At 41.3% G+C, this 11539-nt stretch overlaps 1 protein-coding gene across 5 annotated transcripts in view; it reads right to left on the bottom strand.

Annotated features, from left to right (window-relative positions):
* Positions 1-2300: 2300 nt before the first annotated feature.
* The window catches only part of st3gal3a (ST3 beta-galactoside alpha-2,3-sialyltransferase 3a), a 94052-nt gene continuing 84813 nt past the window's right edge, over positions 2301-11539 (bottom strand). For 3 of the 5 annotated variants that reach the window (XM_066691649.1, XM_066691648.1, XM_066691651.1), the window contains 3 exons: positions 9583-9774; positions 7261-7407; positions 2301-3840 (listed from right to left, as the gene is read on the bottom strand). In XM_066691649.1, coding sequence (XP_066547746.1) covers positions 3751-3840; positions 7261-7407; positions 9583-9774 — 429 coding nt within the window. In that variant the 3' untranslated portion in view covers positions 2301-3750. The remainder of the gene's footprint in view (positions 3841-7260; positions 7408-9582; positions 9775-11539) is intronic. The other 2 variants (XM_066691650.1, XM_066691652.1) reach the window with 1 other exon arrangement.

Here is an 11539-nt window from a genome sequence, read left to right as displayed (position 1 = left end):
CTACTGCACCCCGGGAGAAGATATTTCACTTTACAAAGACTCCTATTCCAGAGTTTCTGCACAAAAAGTATCGGATTTCAAGTTACACTTATGAAACAAAACCGAAGGCACATTTTTTCTGATAGACAAAAATACATATTTTTAAATACAGGAGAGAGTATAATGGTAAATGGTTATTGCTTAAAAAGACACCTGCAATGTTTGGAGATTCTTTTTAATAAAGTGTTTTAAAAGAAGTCTGCTTTTCATTTTATTGCAAAAGGCATTAATGCATTGGGTATAAATTGGGTGCAAACCTTACCTTGAGCTGCTTCTGCTGCAGGAGTTGTGCTCACCAGTACCATGAGACAATAAAAGAAAGTGCAATAGCTGTAGATGCAGCACATACCTGGTAATCCATAGTTGCCACTGGCTGTGAATTCAGGATGCAGGATCAGTTGAAAAACAAACTAGGAGCATGTGGTTCAGTTAAATGTCATTTAGTAACAAATTAACCACTTAGTATTTTTTTTTTTTTTTAATTATATCTGATTTGGGCAGCTTAATTCTAGCTCCAGTTTGCACCTATCTGGGTCAGGGAAAGGGACACCCAGAAGAGAGGGCCTGCTGCCCATTCCTTACAGAAGACTGCATCTATCATCGGGCTCGGTTTAGAAAATGCACGAACGCTTCCAGTAAATGACGAGGGAGGGCACAGGCCCAGCAGGTGTAGGAGTTGGAGCTTATCAGCAGGCTGGCAGGAACGGGCCCGCCGTGGCCCGTGCGCAGGAGGGCAGAGGTCTCTGTACCGAGCTGCAGGCGTCACTATAGTGGCCGTGTCCATTTCACAGGCATTCAGAGAGAAGGCCATTGATAAACTGCACAGAGACAAGCCCTCGTCACCACCGGTAGTCATTACTGCGGCAGCTAAACAAGTCAATGGGGGGGTGTGGGACTGCGCTCGGATGCAGCCTTTATCTTTCCTCTCAAGCTTTTAATGTGACAATCCACCAGTTTGCTCTCTTTGTTCCCTCGAGGCTTAAGTAGGTGTTTATCTCTGGTTCCTGCTCCAACCTAGGGCACTATAATGTCAGGGAATGACGTCCACACAGATCTGAGCCCTATTCCGGGACTGGACTGCATGGGAAAACAATACGACAGTTGTGCCGTTTCACATTTAAACATTGATGAGCGAGAGAGAGACAGAGACAGTGTGTTGGAGTTTGTTGAGCTGTAGACGGTTACATTGAGAAACAAAGCCCACCGCAAATAGTCAACCCGTAATGTGCGGTTACGGGAAGACTCATGACCGCTACACACAATGTAAATTGTAACTGACTCCATGTTGCAGAGAACCTAAAGAACCTTAATTTCGAAAATCACGGAAAATAACTGAAAATAGAAAATCCTGACAGTCACAGTCTCAGACAACACAGTCTCAGCGCTTGGTGCAATGGGAGCTTTTAGAAACCTGATGCACAGGCCAGAGCAGATTCCTCGTCTCTCTGACCTTTACAGAATCTCACTGACTCACACACACCTTCGCAAACATTTACTGCACAATAGTGACTCAGTTTGGATTCATTTGGAATTTGTTTATGGTACAAATCGTAAACATGTTTTTCCACAGTTCAAAATAAATCATTGGGTTTGGGTGGTGGTAAAACTAGTACTATGATACTGGAAACAAGCTTGAATGAGATGGACATCGCTCGACTTCCCCTCAAATATGTTTTGGTGAAGCAATCTTCTACCACGGCTCATGAAATAACAGGAATATGTGCAGTTACAAACTAATTTGAAAGGAATATAAGATTGTAATAACTGTTAGAAATAAGCAAAATGTTTTGGGATGTGTTTTAATTTACTTTAACCCCCTCTCTCCTGTGGGTTACAGTTTTGTCTTGTAGCACCAGTGAAGCGTGCAAAAAGTGAGCTCACATTTAAATTACTATTTAAGTCACTGAAAATGGAGACAAACCTGCAAAAGGAAAATTGTGATAAAATAAATCCAGGATAAATACCAAGGTTTCATTGGATTTCTCCATTAGCTTCAAATTATAATACCCTTCATCACAAATATCCAACTTTTCAATCTCTTCCTGTAATGAAAACCTAATCACATTTGATAAGGATCAAAAAGAGGATTTGTGAACTTTCAGGGATAAGCAAGATCTATATTGTGATTCAAACTGAAGAGGTCTGAAAAATACAAAACAAGAACACTAGGCACATACATAAAATAAAATTGAAACCAATTTAAATAATCCTACTCTATATGTGTGTCATCAATACACAAATCAAATCCCATGGCAGAGTGATTGTATTTACCCAATATGTTTATTACCTACATTAGAAAGGACTTTTACTAGGAACATCAGTTTTCATATTTGAGGTTTGTTATAAAAAAAAGTGTTGCTGATTTACTTTTATTAACAGAGACCACTCCTAATCCAACTGTCGCCCAACCTTCACTTTTGAACTATTAATGCTATAGAGTATACTTTACATATGGCATTATCTTAAAACAAAACACTATCTTCTCAGGAATCTCCTCTCCAGTTATTTTCCTCGGTTTGGTATTGCAGGCACTGTGGGGGCCTTAGAGCGAGGGTAGTCAGTGCAATGCATCACAATTCCTATCAATACTGGCTCAGGAAACATGAGAGAAAGTCACTACACAAGACTGCTGCTCCAGACATCTTGTAGTGCAGTTCAAAAACAAAACAGGTCACTCCAAAACTCCATAAAACAACCAAAAAATAAAACAAACCACACACTCACAAAGATGTACACTAACATTCACAATTTAAACGTTAATTAATATTTTTAATTTATATATATATATATAACGTTTGGAGTTGAGAGGCAGCATAGGAGAATTAAAGGAAAACATTAAAATAAACCCTATTTTAATGATAGTAACACTGAAAACCCTTATTAGGTAACGGACTGAATTTTAGCATTCAATTGTATTTATTCGGGAACACAACCAGTCTTATCAGGAAGCACAAGAGATGTTGAGGAATCAGTCTGACATCTCTTACCAAATGAACTGAATCGACGTCTTCTGGACATCTGAGAAAACAAATCCCTACAAAAATAAATAACAAAAGCAGGCGCAGTCTCTCAGCATTGCAGAAAAAAAACTAAACAATACCGGTACCATAATATCACAAGCTAAAAAAAGTGGAAGGGGCATAAAAAAAGACTGCACCTTGCCCTTCTTCGTAGATAGGAGCAGGATATGTACACTGACACCAGGACGGAGAAAGACTCCTATGAAGAAGATCCAAAAGGGCGATGTAGACCATTAAAAATGTAAAGTATATCTTTGATGTTTACAGTCAATACATTCAAGCAAATGTGGAGGCACCTCCTCCCGAGGTACATTTGGCACATTCAACAGTACCTTCTCTTCTGTCTAATGATTGCTTTTTTCCTCCCAAGTTTTTTTTTTTTTTTTTTTCTTCTGAACTGAAATACTCGTGCCTTCATTTGAGTAATTCACAAAAATAAAAACTCAAAGGCATCCAAAGCTGCCTTCTTCATGTCATAAAGGCACATGCCAGTTTCCACACAGGGCTGACCCTTCTGACCCCCTGGAGATGTGGTAGAGACCAGCAGGCCTATGCGTCCCTGTAGAGTGGAGACGTGGGTTAGACCCAGCCGGGCGGCCTGGTCTCTCTCTCTCTCTCCATCTCTCTCTCTCTCTCTCTCTCTCTCTCTGCTCTCCGGAGTTCATTGAGGAAAGGGATTCCAATGGGGGCTTCAGATGCCGTTAGTCAGATCTGCGATTACCCTAGATTTCACCAGCTTGCGAAGGAATTCCTTTTCTTTTGAAATATTGTGAGTCCAGGACTGCGTTGAAAGGGAAAGGAAGAGAAGGGAGACAAATTACAAACAAGCCCATGGAAACTAGTAAAGCACACTGCATCTAAAGCTTGCCGATAAAAACAGGTCAAGTAACTGTTTTGTTTTTTGTTTCTTCCCTTTAAAACATGTTCAGCGTGGCAGTGAATGTTTCACAATATCTCTGTCTCACACTGAACATGTTGCCAGTGTCCTTTGATCATTTAATATTATATCCACTTTGTGTCAGTGACAGTAGGAGACAATAGTAACATTAAGAGATCACCCAGAGTCAACAAACCACTGTAGTGAGGAGGCCATTGTGCCATTCAAACAAACCCACTGCGAGTGAGTCCAGGGTTTACAGGGTTTACCACATTGAATGCCGAGGATAAAAAGGAAGGCAGGATTATCTCACAATGAATTAGGGTATCGATGTTCACTCTAAAAATACTTACAAAAAAAGTATACAAACAGGTCGCTTGCTGACTATCTATTGTACAGCAACACAGCAGCTACACTGAAAGGATGAGCATAAAATGGACCATCTGTAGGACTAGAGAACAGATACAAAATTGAAATCGATGGCATGATGGCACTCCAATGCAGGCAAGAGGCCTCTCCTTACTCACAGTGGTCCCAACATTGATTTGGGAGGCAGGCGTGGCTTATGGTCATGCTAACACCCGTAATACCAATATGGCAAGTTCCTCAGGTCGCTCATGCATGGCTCTGCCTTGACCACGGCAGTTCTGTCACTACCCCTCTCCCTGTGCTACTCACAAGGGGTGCTTGCTGGTCCCCAAGGCAGGGATTAAGAACTTTCTCCCATTATATCACACACCTACAAGATTCTAAGCTCAATATGGTAAAAGAATGCTAAAAATCCTGGAATTTTAAAACAGACTAAGGGCACATTTGTTCAGTCTTGCCTCTTCTCTGCATGACTTGTACAATTTTGGCTTATTATGAAGCACTCTATGATAACTACAAGCAAAGAAAATAAGATAAAGAAAAGAGAACGCAGCACTAAACAGTACAAGTGTTAAAAATATATGTACGTTAGTCTTGAAAGACCAGATATTTTCATCTAATGTCATATAAACAACATAAATGAAATGGTAATCCATGAACACACTCTTTAACTCCCCAGCTTCTACTAGTTATTTTATAGCTGGCCTAGTCACAACTCACTCTTTAATAATCGATTCAAGGTTGAACAGGTAAGGCCCTGGATTAATGAAAGTCACAGAATAAAGGTCCTGCAGTCTGAAGATATTTGCAAAAAAGGCTAGTTGGAAATTACTAATCTTTCTTACCGAATACCACACTGATTCTGCATAAATTCCTTCATAATTTCATGACAGTCACTTCCAAGACCTTCACCATCTCCCATGTAAAATTCATAAAATATTTTAATACTGGTCTGCTTCAACACAGCCTCAAAACTCTGCATTGTCTTCTATTTATTTATTGTTTTTATCCAGATGTCCTTTGGGCATTGACCTCCTTTTAGAGAGTCAGAAAAATCACTGTTACAATCTAGATGCTGATCTGACCAATACTGCAGACGCAGATTATGAATCAGAACACACATACGCATGAAATCCTTTTTAATTAGCAGAAAGTTCAGTCAAGGAGAGAGAGAGAGACGCAAGACATGTGCCGCTGTTCTAAAAGTGACATTTAAGACTCGGCACAATCAATGATCTGCTCCGCTTTATACAGACCCAAAAATACAACTCTGCTTTAGTCACCCACACAAGCCCAGCCACGGGGTCACACACAAACAATTACACCGCTCTCAATTATTCATCCCCAGTGAGCAGGAGGCTTATGTCGCTGCAAATTGAAATACAAGAGCAACACGTGTCAGTGGAGAGAGTGTGCGGACACTTGGAAAGACTGGATTTCATCTCCTGTGAGGAAACATCCCTGTTGTACTAAAATCCACACAGAAAAATAGAGTTTGCATGCTGTTAAACTGTGTATTAAAGGATTACTTTCTGTAAATCACTACAATAACACTTTACATATAATCAAGAGAAGAAAACATTCTAGAAATAGTCAATAGGAAATACCAGAGATCTCCTTTCTATAGCATTCCCAAGGTACACATCCTATCTGTCAAATTGTACATCAACAAACACAAATCTACCAAGGAACCCTGTCCAGTAGAAGAAGTTGTGGTGGATCTCTGCTCTTATGGCTGCGTGACAATTAAGAGGAATCTATTTGTCCGCTTTCGCGATTTAGACCATATCTTAAAATCAGAGCTATCAATGCTGACAGGCTGGCAAATACACAATCACTTACTGTTAGGAAAAGCGAACCCTGAGGAGTGGCTATATACAATGGCTTTGCCTGGAAAAGTACAATGGGTGAGTTGCAGAGTAGCAATAGGCCTGCAATTTCAAACATTTATTTTGGTTATTTTAAATGCAGCTATTTTTTAACATTAGCCTCGTGTAAGCCCTAAAGCCAAATACAAATCCCTTTCATGCAACGAGCGTGTTTTTTGACAGTGCCTGGAGACTCTGGTGTATCCTTTAAACAGTGCGCAGAGTGGAAAAGACAGACAGGTATAATTACTTCAGCAGTGGTGAACAGAGGAGCTAAATCACTAACAGCACACTTTGTAAAGAAAAGCTTGGCTGGAGAGCTTTTTAATGGAGCCTCTCACAGTGTGAAGTCAAAAGGAAACCTAAAACCCACTCCTCTATTGGCCTGTCCTTCAGCACTGGGATTATGTGATGTAGATGCCGTTTGAGCTGCACTGCAGTGTTATTTTAATCCATCAGGACTCGCGAGTCTTATGAAAACATCATTAAATCAGGGCAACAATGTGTGAGCCCCTTAGCCATGACATACTGCTGACGTCCAACTGGCTCACATGAGTGCAGCCCGGGACCTGGGAAGAGGTTCACGTTAATGATGAAACACGAGGCAAAGTATCGGCGAGGCACGGAGACCTGCGCTGTAGTAATAAAGGTGCATTAAATATGTAGCTCAAAAGAAGTTGAGCTCTTCTAGACACCGTTTCCTCAAATGTTTCTTAGGAAACATGAATCCTGGGGGAGATCACACAAAGAATGCTAAATTTTGACAGAAACAAACGCATTGGCAACAAATCATTATTAAATATAGTCCCTTACTGGTGCTGGCTTGTAAGGGTATAGTTTGAAAGAATAGTTATTTTACTTTTTGTATTTCACACTGGACACTTTTTTTTTGTTGGTTCGTTTTTCATAATTGACTACAGAAAGCAGAAACGGGTTAATGGTACAGAAACGCACACATTCATTTATAAATACAAATACATGTTTCCCAAAACCCTAATGCCAGGTTACCAGGGGGATGACTTGTTTGTAGATCCTTTACAACCTATAATACAATGCAATACTGGAATCTTATTCGGCCGGTCCATACCTCTTTAATAGCAGACATCTTCACAGTCTCGTAGTAGTGCAGTGGGGCGTGGGGAGCATTCATGTCATACCCAAATCCGGCCACAGCTACCTCATCACAATTATGAAGAGCCATTGTTATTGCAACGGTTCCAAGAGTTGGGATATTCTGTAGAAGACAGGATATAGACATTATCAGAGAGCATCTGGAGGCAGATGGCATTCAGCTTAAACTTTTCCTCCAACAGAGATGGATGTCAGGTGATTCTACAAATCAAACCATGATATGACAAAGTTGTGACCTGAATGTAAAAGTAATGAAAAGAACATTGGCCTGCACACTCTTATTTAAAGAAATTGAAAACCACCTAATTTCATGGTTAATGTAAATGTGCAACTAAAACAATGGCAAAGTTTGGATACTGTAAAATTCTCTAAATAAAACAAATATGACTTCTAAAAACAAGACAGTACAGTCGACTGTATTGTTCAGATCACATTGCACAACATCCTTAGCAATGGTTAAAAATCAATGGTAGGAAAGAGAGGTCCTGCATGGGACTGTGGGGCTGAAAGAACAACTATTTAGCTGGGCTCTTTATCACCAGCAGTGAAAGACTGAGCGGTCGGCGAGTGTTAATTAATTCACAGCCGTGGTGACTGACAGATACCGGCACTCAGGTTAATGGTCTCTCCTGTACAAGCGCTTATCAGCAGCCTGCCCTGAGTGACAGCACTTAATCCCCCTCCCCAGAGCCTGCCGAGGGACTGATAAGGCAGCACTGTGCCCCGCTGGCCGCCCAGCTCCTCGGGATGGGGCGCCCGTCTCCACGGCTAACCCACTTACACCTCCATGGGGCGGAGCCTGAGTGTAACCCCGACTGAAATTAGATGGGACCTCCTTGAGAAATTCATCTCAACGAATGCAGTGACTGCATGCCTGTGCCCCTGTAAGGCAAACCTGTAGCAAACTAATCCAACAGTAATCATGCAAACGCTTGTGGATAAGTTGCCTATGTAGGATAAGGAACTACAAGCTGCTTTTGGAGGAAAACTAGTGTGACTCCATGTGTGTGTGTGTGTGTGTATATGCATATATGGGATTCATAAGACTCCTTAGCAACCAGCCCCCCGTTTCTGGTACAAAAAAAGAAACCTGCGCCTTCGACATCTCCCAGATTGTTAAGCAGAGGAAATAATTCCAGCCATTAGAGCACTTGGTTTCATACCCCAGGGCTTCGTTCCCCAGGTCAGCCCAGCTCCTAATCATCAGGAGGAAAAAAAGCCTCAGTGCCCAATTCTGTCAGGTAGGTATTAAGCTATCAAAGCAGAGGATGTGTCAGGCCGTCTGCTGTGATCAGTACCGTATGTGTGTTTCTGGCCTGAGCTGCCCCAGGCCTCAGTCCTGGCCGGGGAGCCGGGCTGTCCTGCCACATGCTGAGCACATGTTCAGGGTTCAGCTCAAGGTGGCCTGATGGCCTGTACTGGAGCTGGAAAATTACTCCTATTCCCCTTACTAGCAGCTTTCTTCTTGCATCAAACACAGGCTGAAGAACAGAATGATGATGTTTTACAACCAAAATCCCTAATTTGAAACTGGGTCATGATTCATGCACTTACAAAAAGAGACTAATAATTGGGTTAAAAAAACGCATATAAACCCTCATAAATTCTCCCTTTTGTTAAAGTTTCATTTCCTGTAAATTTGAGCAGGCTGTCCACCCCCTATTTATTAGGTCCCAACTGCTTGCAAACAACACTGATGGGACTTATGTTTGGGGTCTTGTATTCATTTCATCTGTGTGCTATCTGAACCATGTCACACACACCTCCTTATTTACATGCCATTAAATGGACTGTCGAACTGCAGCCCCTACAGATTAGTTCTGGGGCCCTGTGCCATTTCATAGGACCTGCTCTGTGTCCTGAGCTGCAGAAAGTGATAAAGGGTGGCAGAGCAGAGGCAATCTGGATCAGCTGGTGTTTTACAAGAACACTGTAAGGCACTGTCTCGGTGTGACCAGACTAAAGGCCAACCCAAAGCTGATTCCTCCGAGAGATCCTGCAGTAGCTGAAAGCAGAGGGATGAGATGCAATGTGAGCCAGTGAGGAGAACTGTGAAGTGAATTGTGGATAAAATACAAAATAAAAATGTAAGAAACCCACAGGATCAAAATGTGGTCAGAATTTAGGGTGCTGCAGGCAATGAGACTGCCGAGATAACGTCTGAGACTAATGACATCTGACTCAACAGTCAGCTAGACATGTGTCTGGGGTTTTGGTTTAAAATACACCCTAGTCTTACAGGACAAGTCTTGGCCGTTGTCTCCTCTGTGCCACTCACCCCTTTCCCCATGAGGCCATTGTTTAGGGGCAACCCAATGAACTGGAAAGCAGCTTCCTGGATGAAATAGGGATTGAGGATGCGCATCTCGCTGGGCTCTTTCGGGACGTGCTGAGCCACAGATTTCCAGAAGCCCTCCGTGCCACGCTGCCAAGGAAAAGAGAGAGAGAGAGAGAAGTCCTCAATGCCAAGCTGCCAAGGAAGAGAGAGAGAGAGAGAGAGAGAGAGAGAGAGAGAGAGAGAGAGAGAGAGGAAGACAGACAAAGAGTGAGAGATGGAAAAAGAATGAGAGATCAGTAGGGAAGAGAAAATGAGGTAGTTTCACTGGTGGGTGGAAAAAATGCAGCTGTTCCAATTATGGCATGATATTCATGAAGTATATTAATCTCACGTCAGTGCAATTAATTTGCACCAAACAGCATTTAGAACCTTCTGGATTTATACAACTTTATAATAAGATTACATGAAATAAATTCTAAATTGAAAGAAAACCTATTTAAAGTGACCAGTCACCGTAAAATATTTTACAATTAAATTCTAACAAACAACCATTATAAAACATCATTAATACATCTGTAGAAGTATACAGCCCCAAAAGCGATTCCCATGGTAATATATATAAAACAGGGTTTAAAATCGAAAAGCAACTAATGCTTCCCTTAAACGCATGAGAAATCCCAAATAACATTACATTCATTAAAAATAAACAGTTGTAATGGTAAACGCAGTGTGAAATTTTCAAGATACAAGAGCCATGAAACTATCTTGGACAGAGATCAAAAGCCAGACTTCGCAATCAGAAAATTATAAAAATCACATTTATTGCAAATGACTTTCATTACCCTTAAGTATCAAATTGGTCAATCCCCACTGAATCCGCCCCCAGCATCATTCACTGTGACAGCTCTTGTAAGGTCTTCCACTGGGAAGAAGTCATGTGAGTCTGTGGCCTCCATGGGTGTTCTGGATTCTGGCATGTCTACGATCTCAGCCACAGGCCTCTCACCATATCAATTACTTGGGAAAACTGGCCAGGAGTGCAGCTGAACAATTACCCTGCATTTATTCAATTCGCTCTGCATTGTGATGACCTATTATTCCTCTGCAGGATGGCTAAGTGACAACCACCTTGATGGCAAACAGGCGGTCAGGTTATTGGCCATAATAGAAATCACCTGTACAAATAAGTGAATGCTGCCTTTGAAACAAGAAAATAAAGGGAGCAGCCATTGAACAGGGAAAACTGCTTTGAACTGGCTTGGATGTGAGCCAATGGCAAGCCAAGGCTTGAACCATCCTTCCTGTCAACAGCATTTGTATTGAGGACCCATTTGGCTGCTGCTCCTCACAGCACAGGGGTCAATGACAAGTAGACTACCTCTTACAGCTGGTATCGAGCACCTTGTGTTATTGTAAATAAACAACATGAGCCACTAGAGAGAAACAAAGCAGTTTAGCTGTGCAGATGACGACAGTGACAACGAAGATGACAACAACAACAAAACATAATAAACATGTTAATCTTTAGAATTGAAGAAATGTCTGTAATACAATGCATGTTTGTTTGTTTTTTGTTAAAAAGCCTGGTTAATTTACAGAATGACAAGATAAAGATAATGTGATGAGACAGGTCCATTCATCAAAATGTAAACACATAGGAAGAAAGAGAGGGTGTATATACTACTGCAAAATATGACTGGCCTTTAAAACTTCTTAGTTCAAACTGATGTCACATTTCAGATTACATGCCCAAGAAATTACTGTATCTTAATCCTTAAAAGGGAAGGATCTTGTGATTTGATTTCCACTCATGGACAGTCTTATTGGTGCAATATCACAACAATTACATTTCAACAAAAATGTAAGGTTTACCCCTCTTAGTAAACCTGCTTTGTAGACAATAGACTACAAATGGCAGCCACTCACAGCTTTGAGTCCCACATTGAAATAAAGGAAG

This window comes from Amia ocellicauda, chromosome 19, assembly GCF_036373705.1.
Source record: "Amia ocellicauda isolate fAmiCal2 chromosome 19, fAmiCal2.hap1, whole genome shotgun sequence".
Classification (NCBI taxonomy): Eukaryota; Metazoa; Chordata; class Actinopteri; order Amiiformes; family Amiidae; genus Amia; species Amia ocellicauda.
The sequence above is the reverse complement of the archived record's forward strand: the minus strand, read 5'-3'. Positions and strand labels throughout refer to the sequence as shown.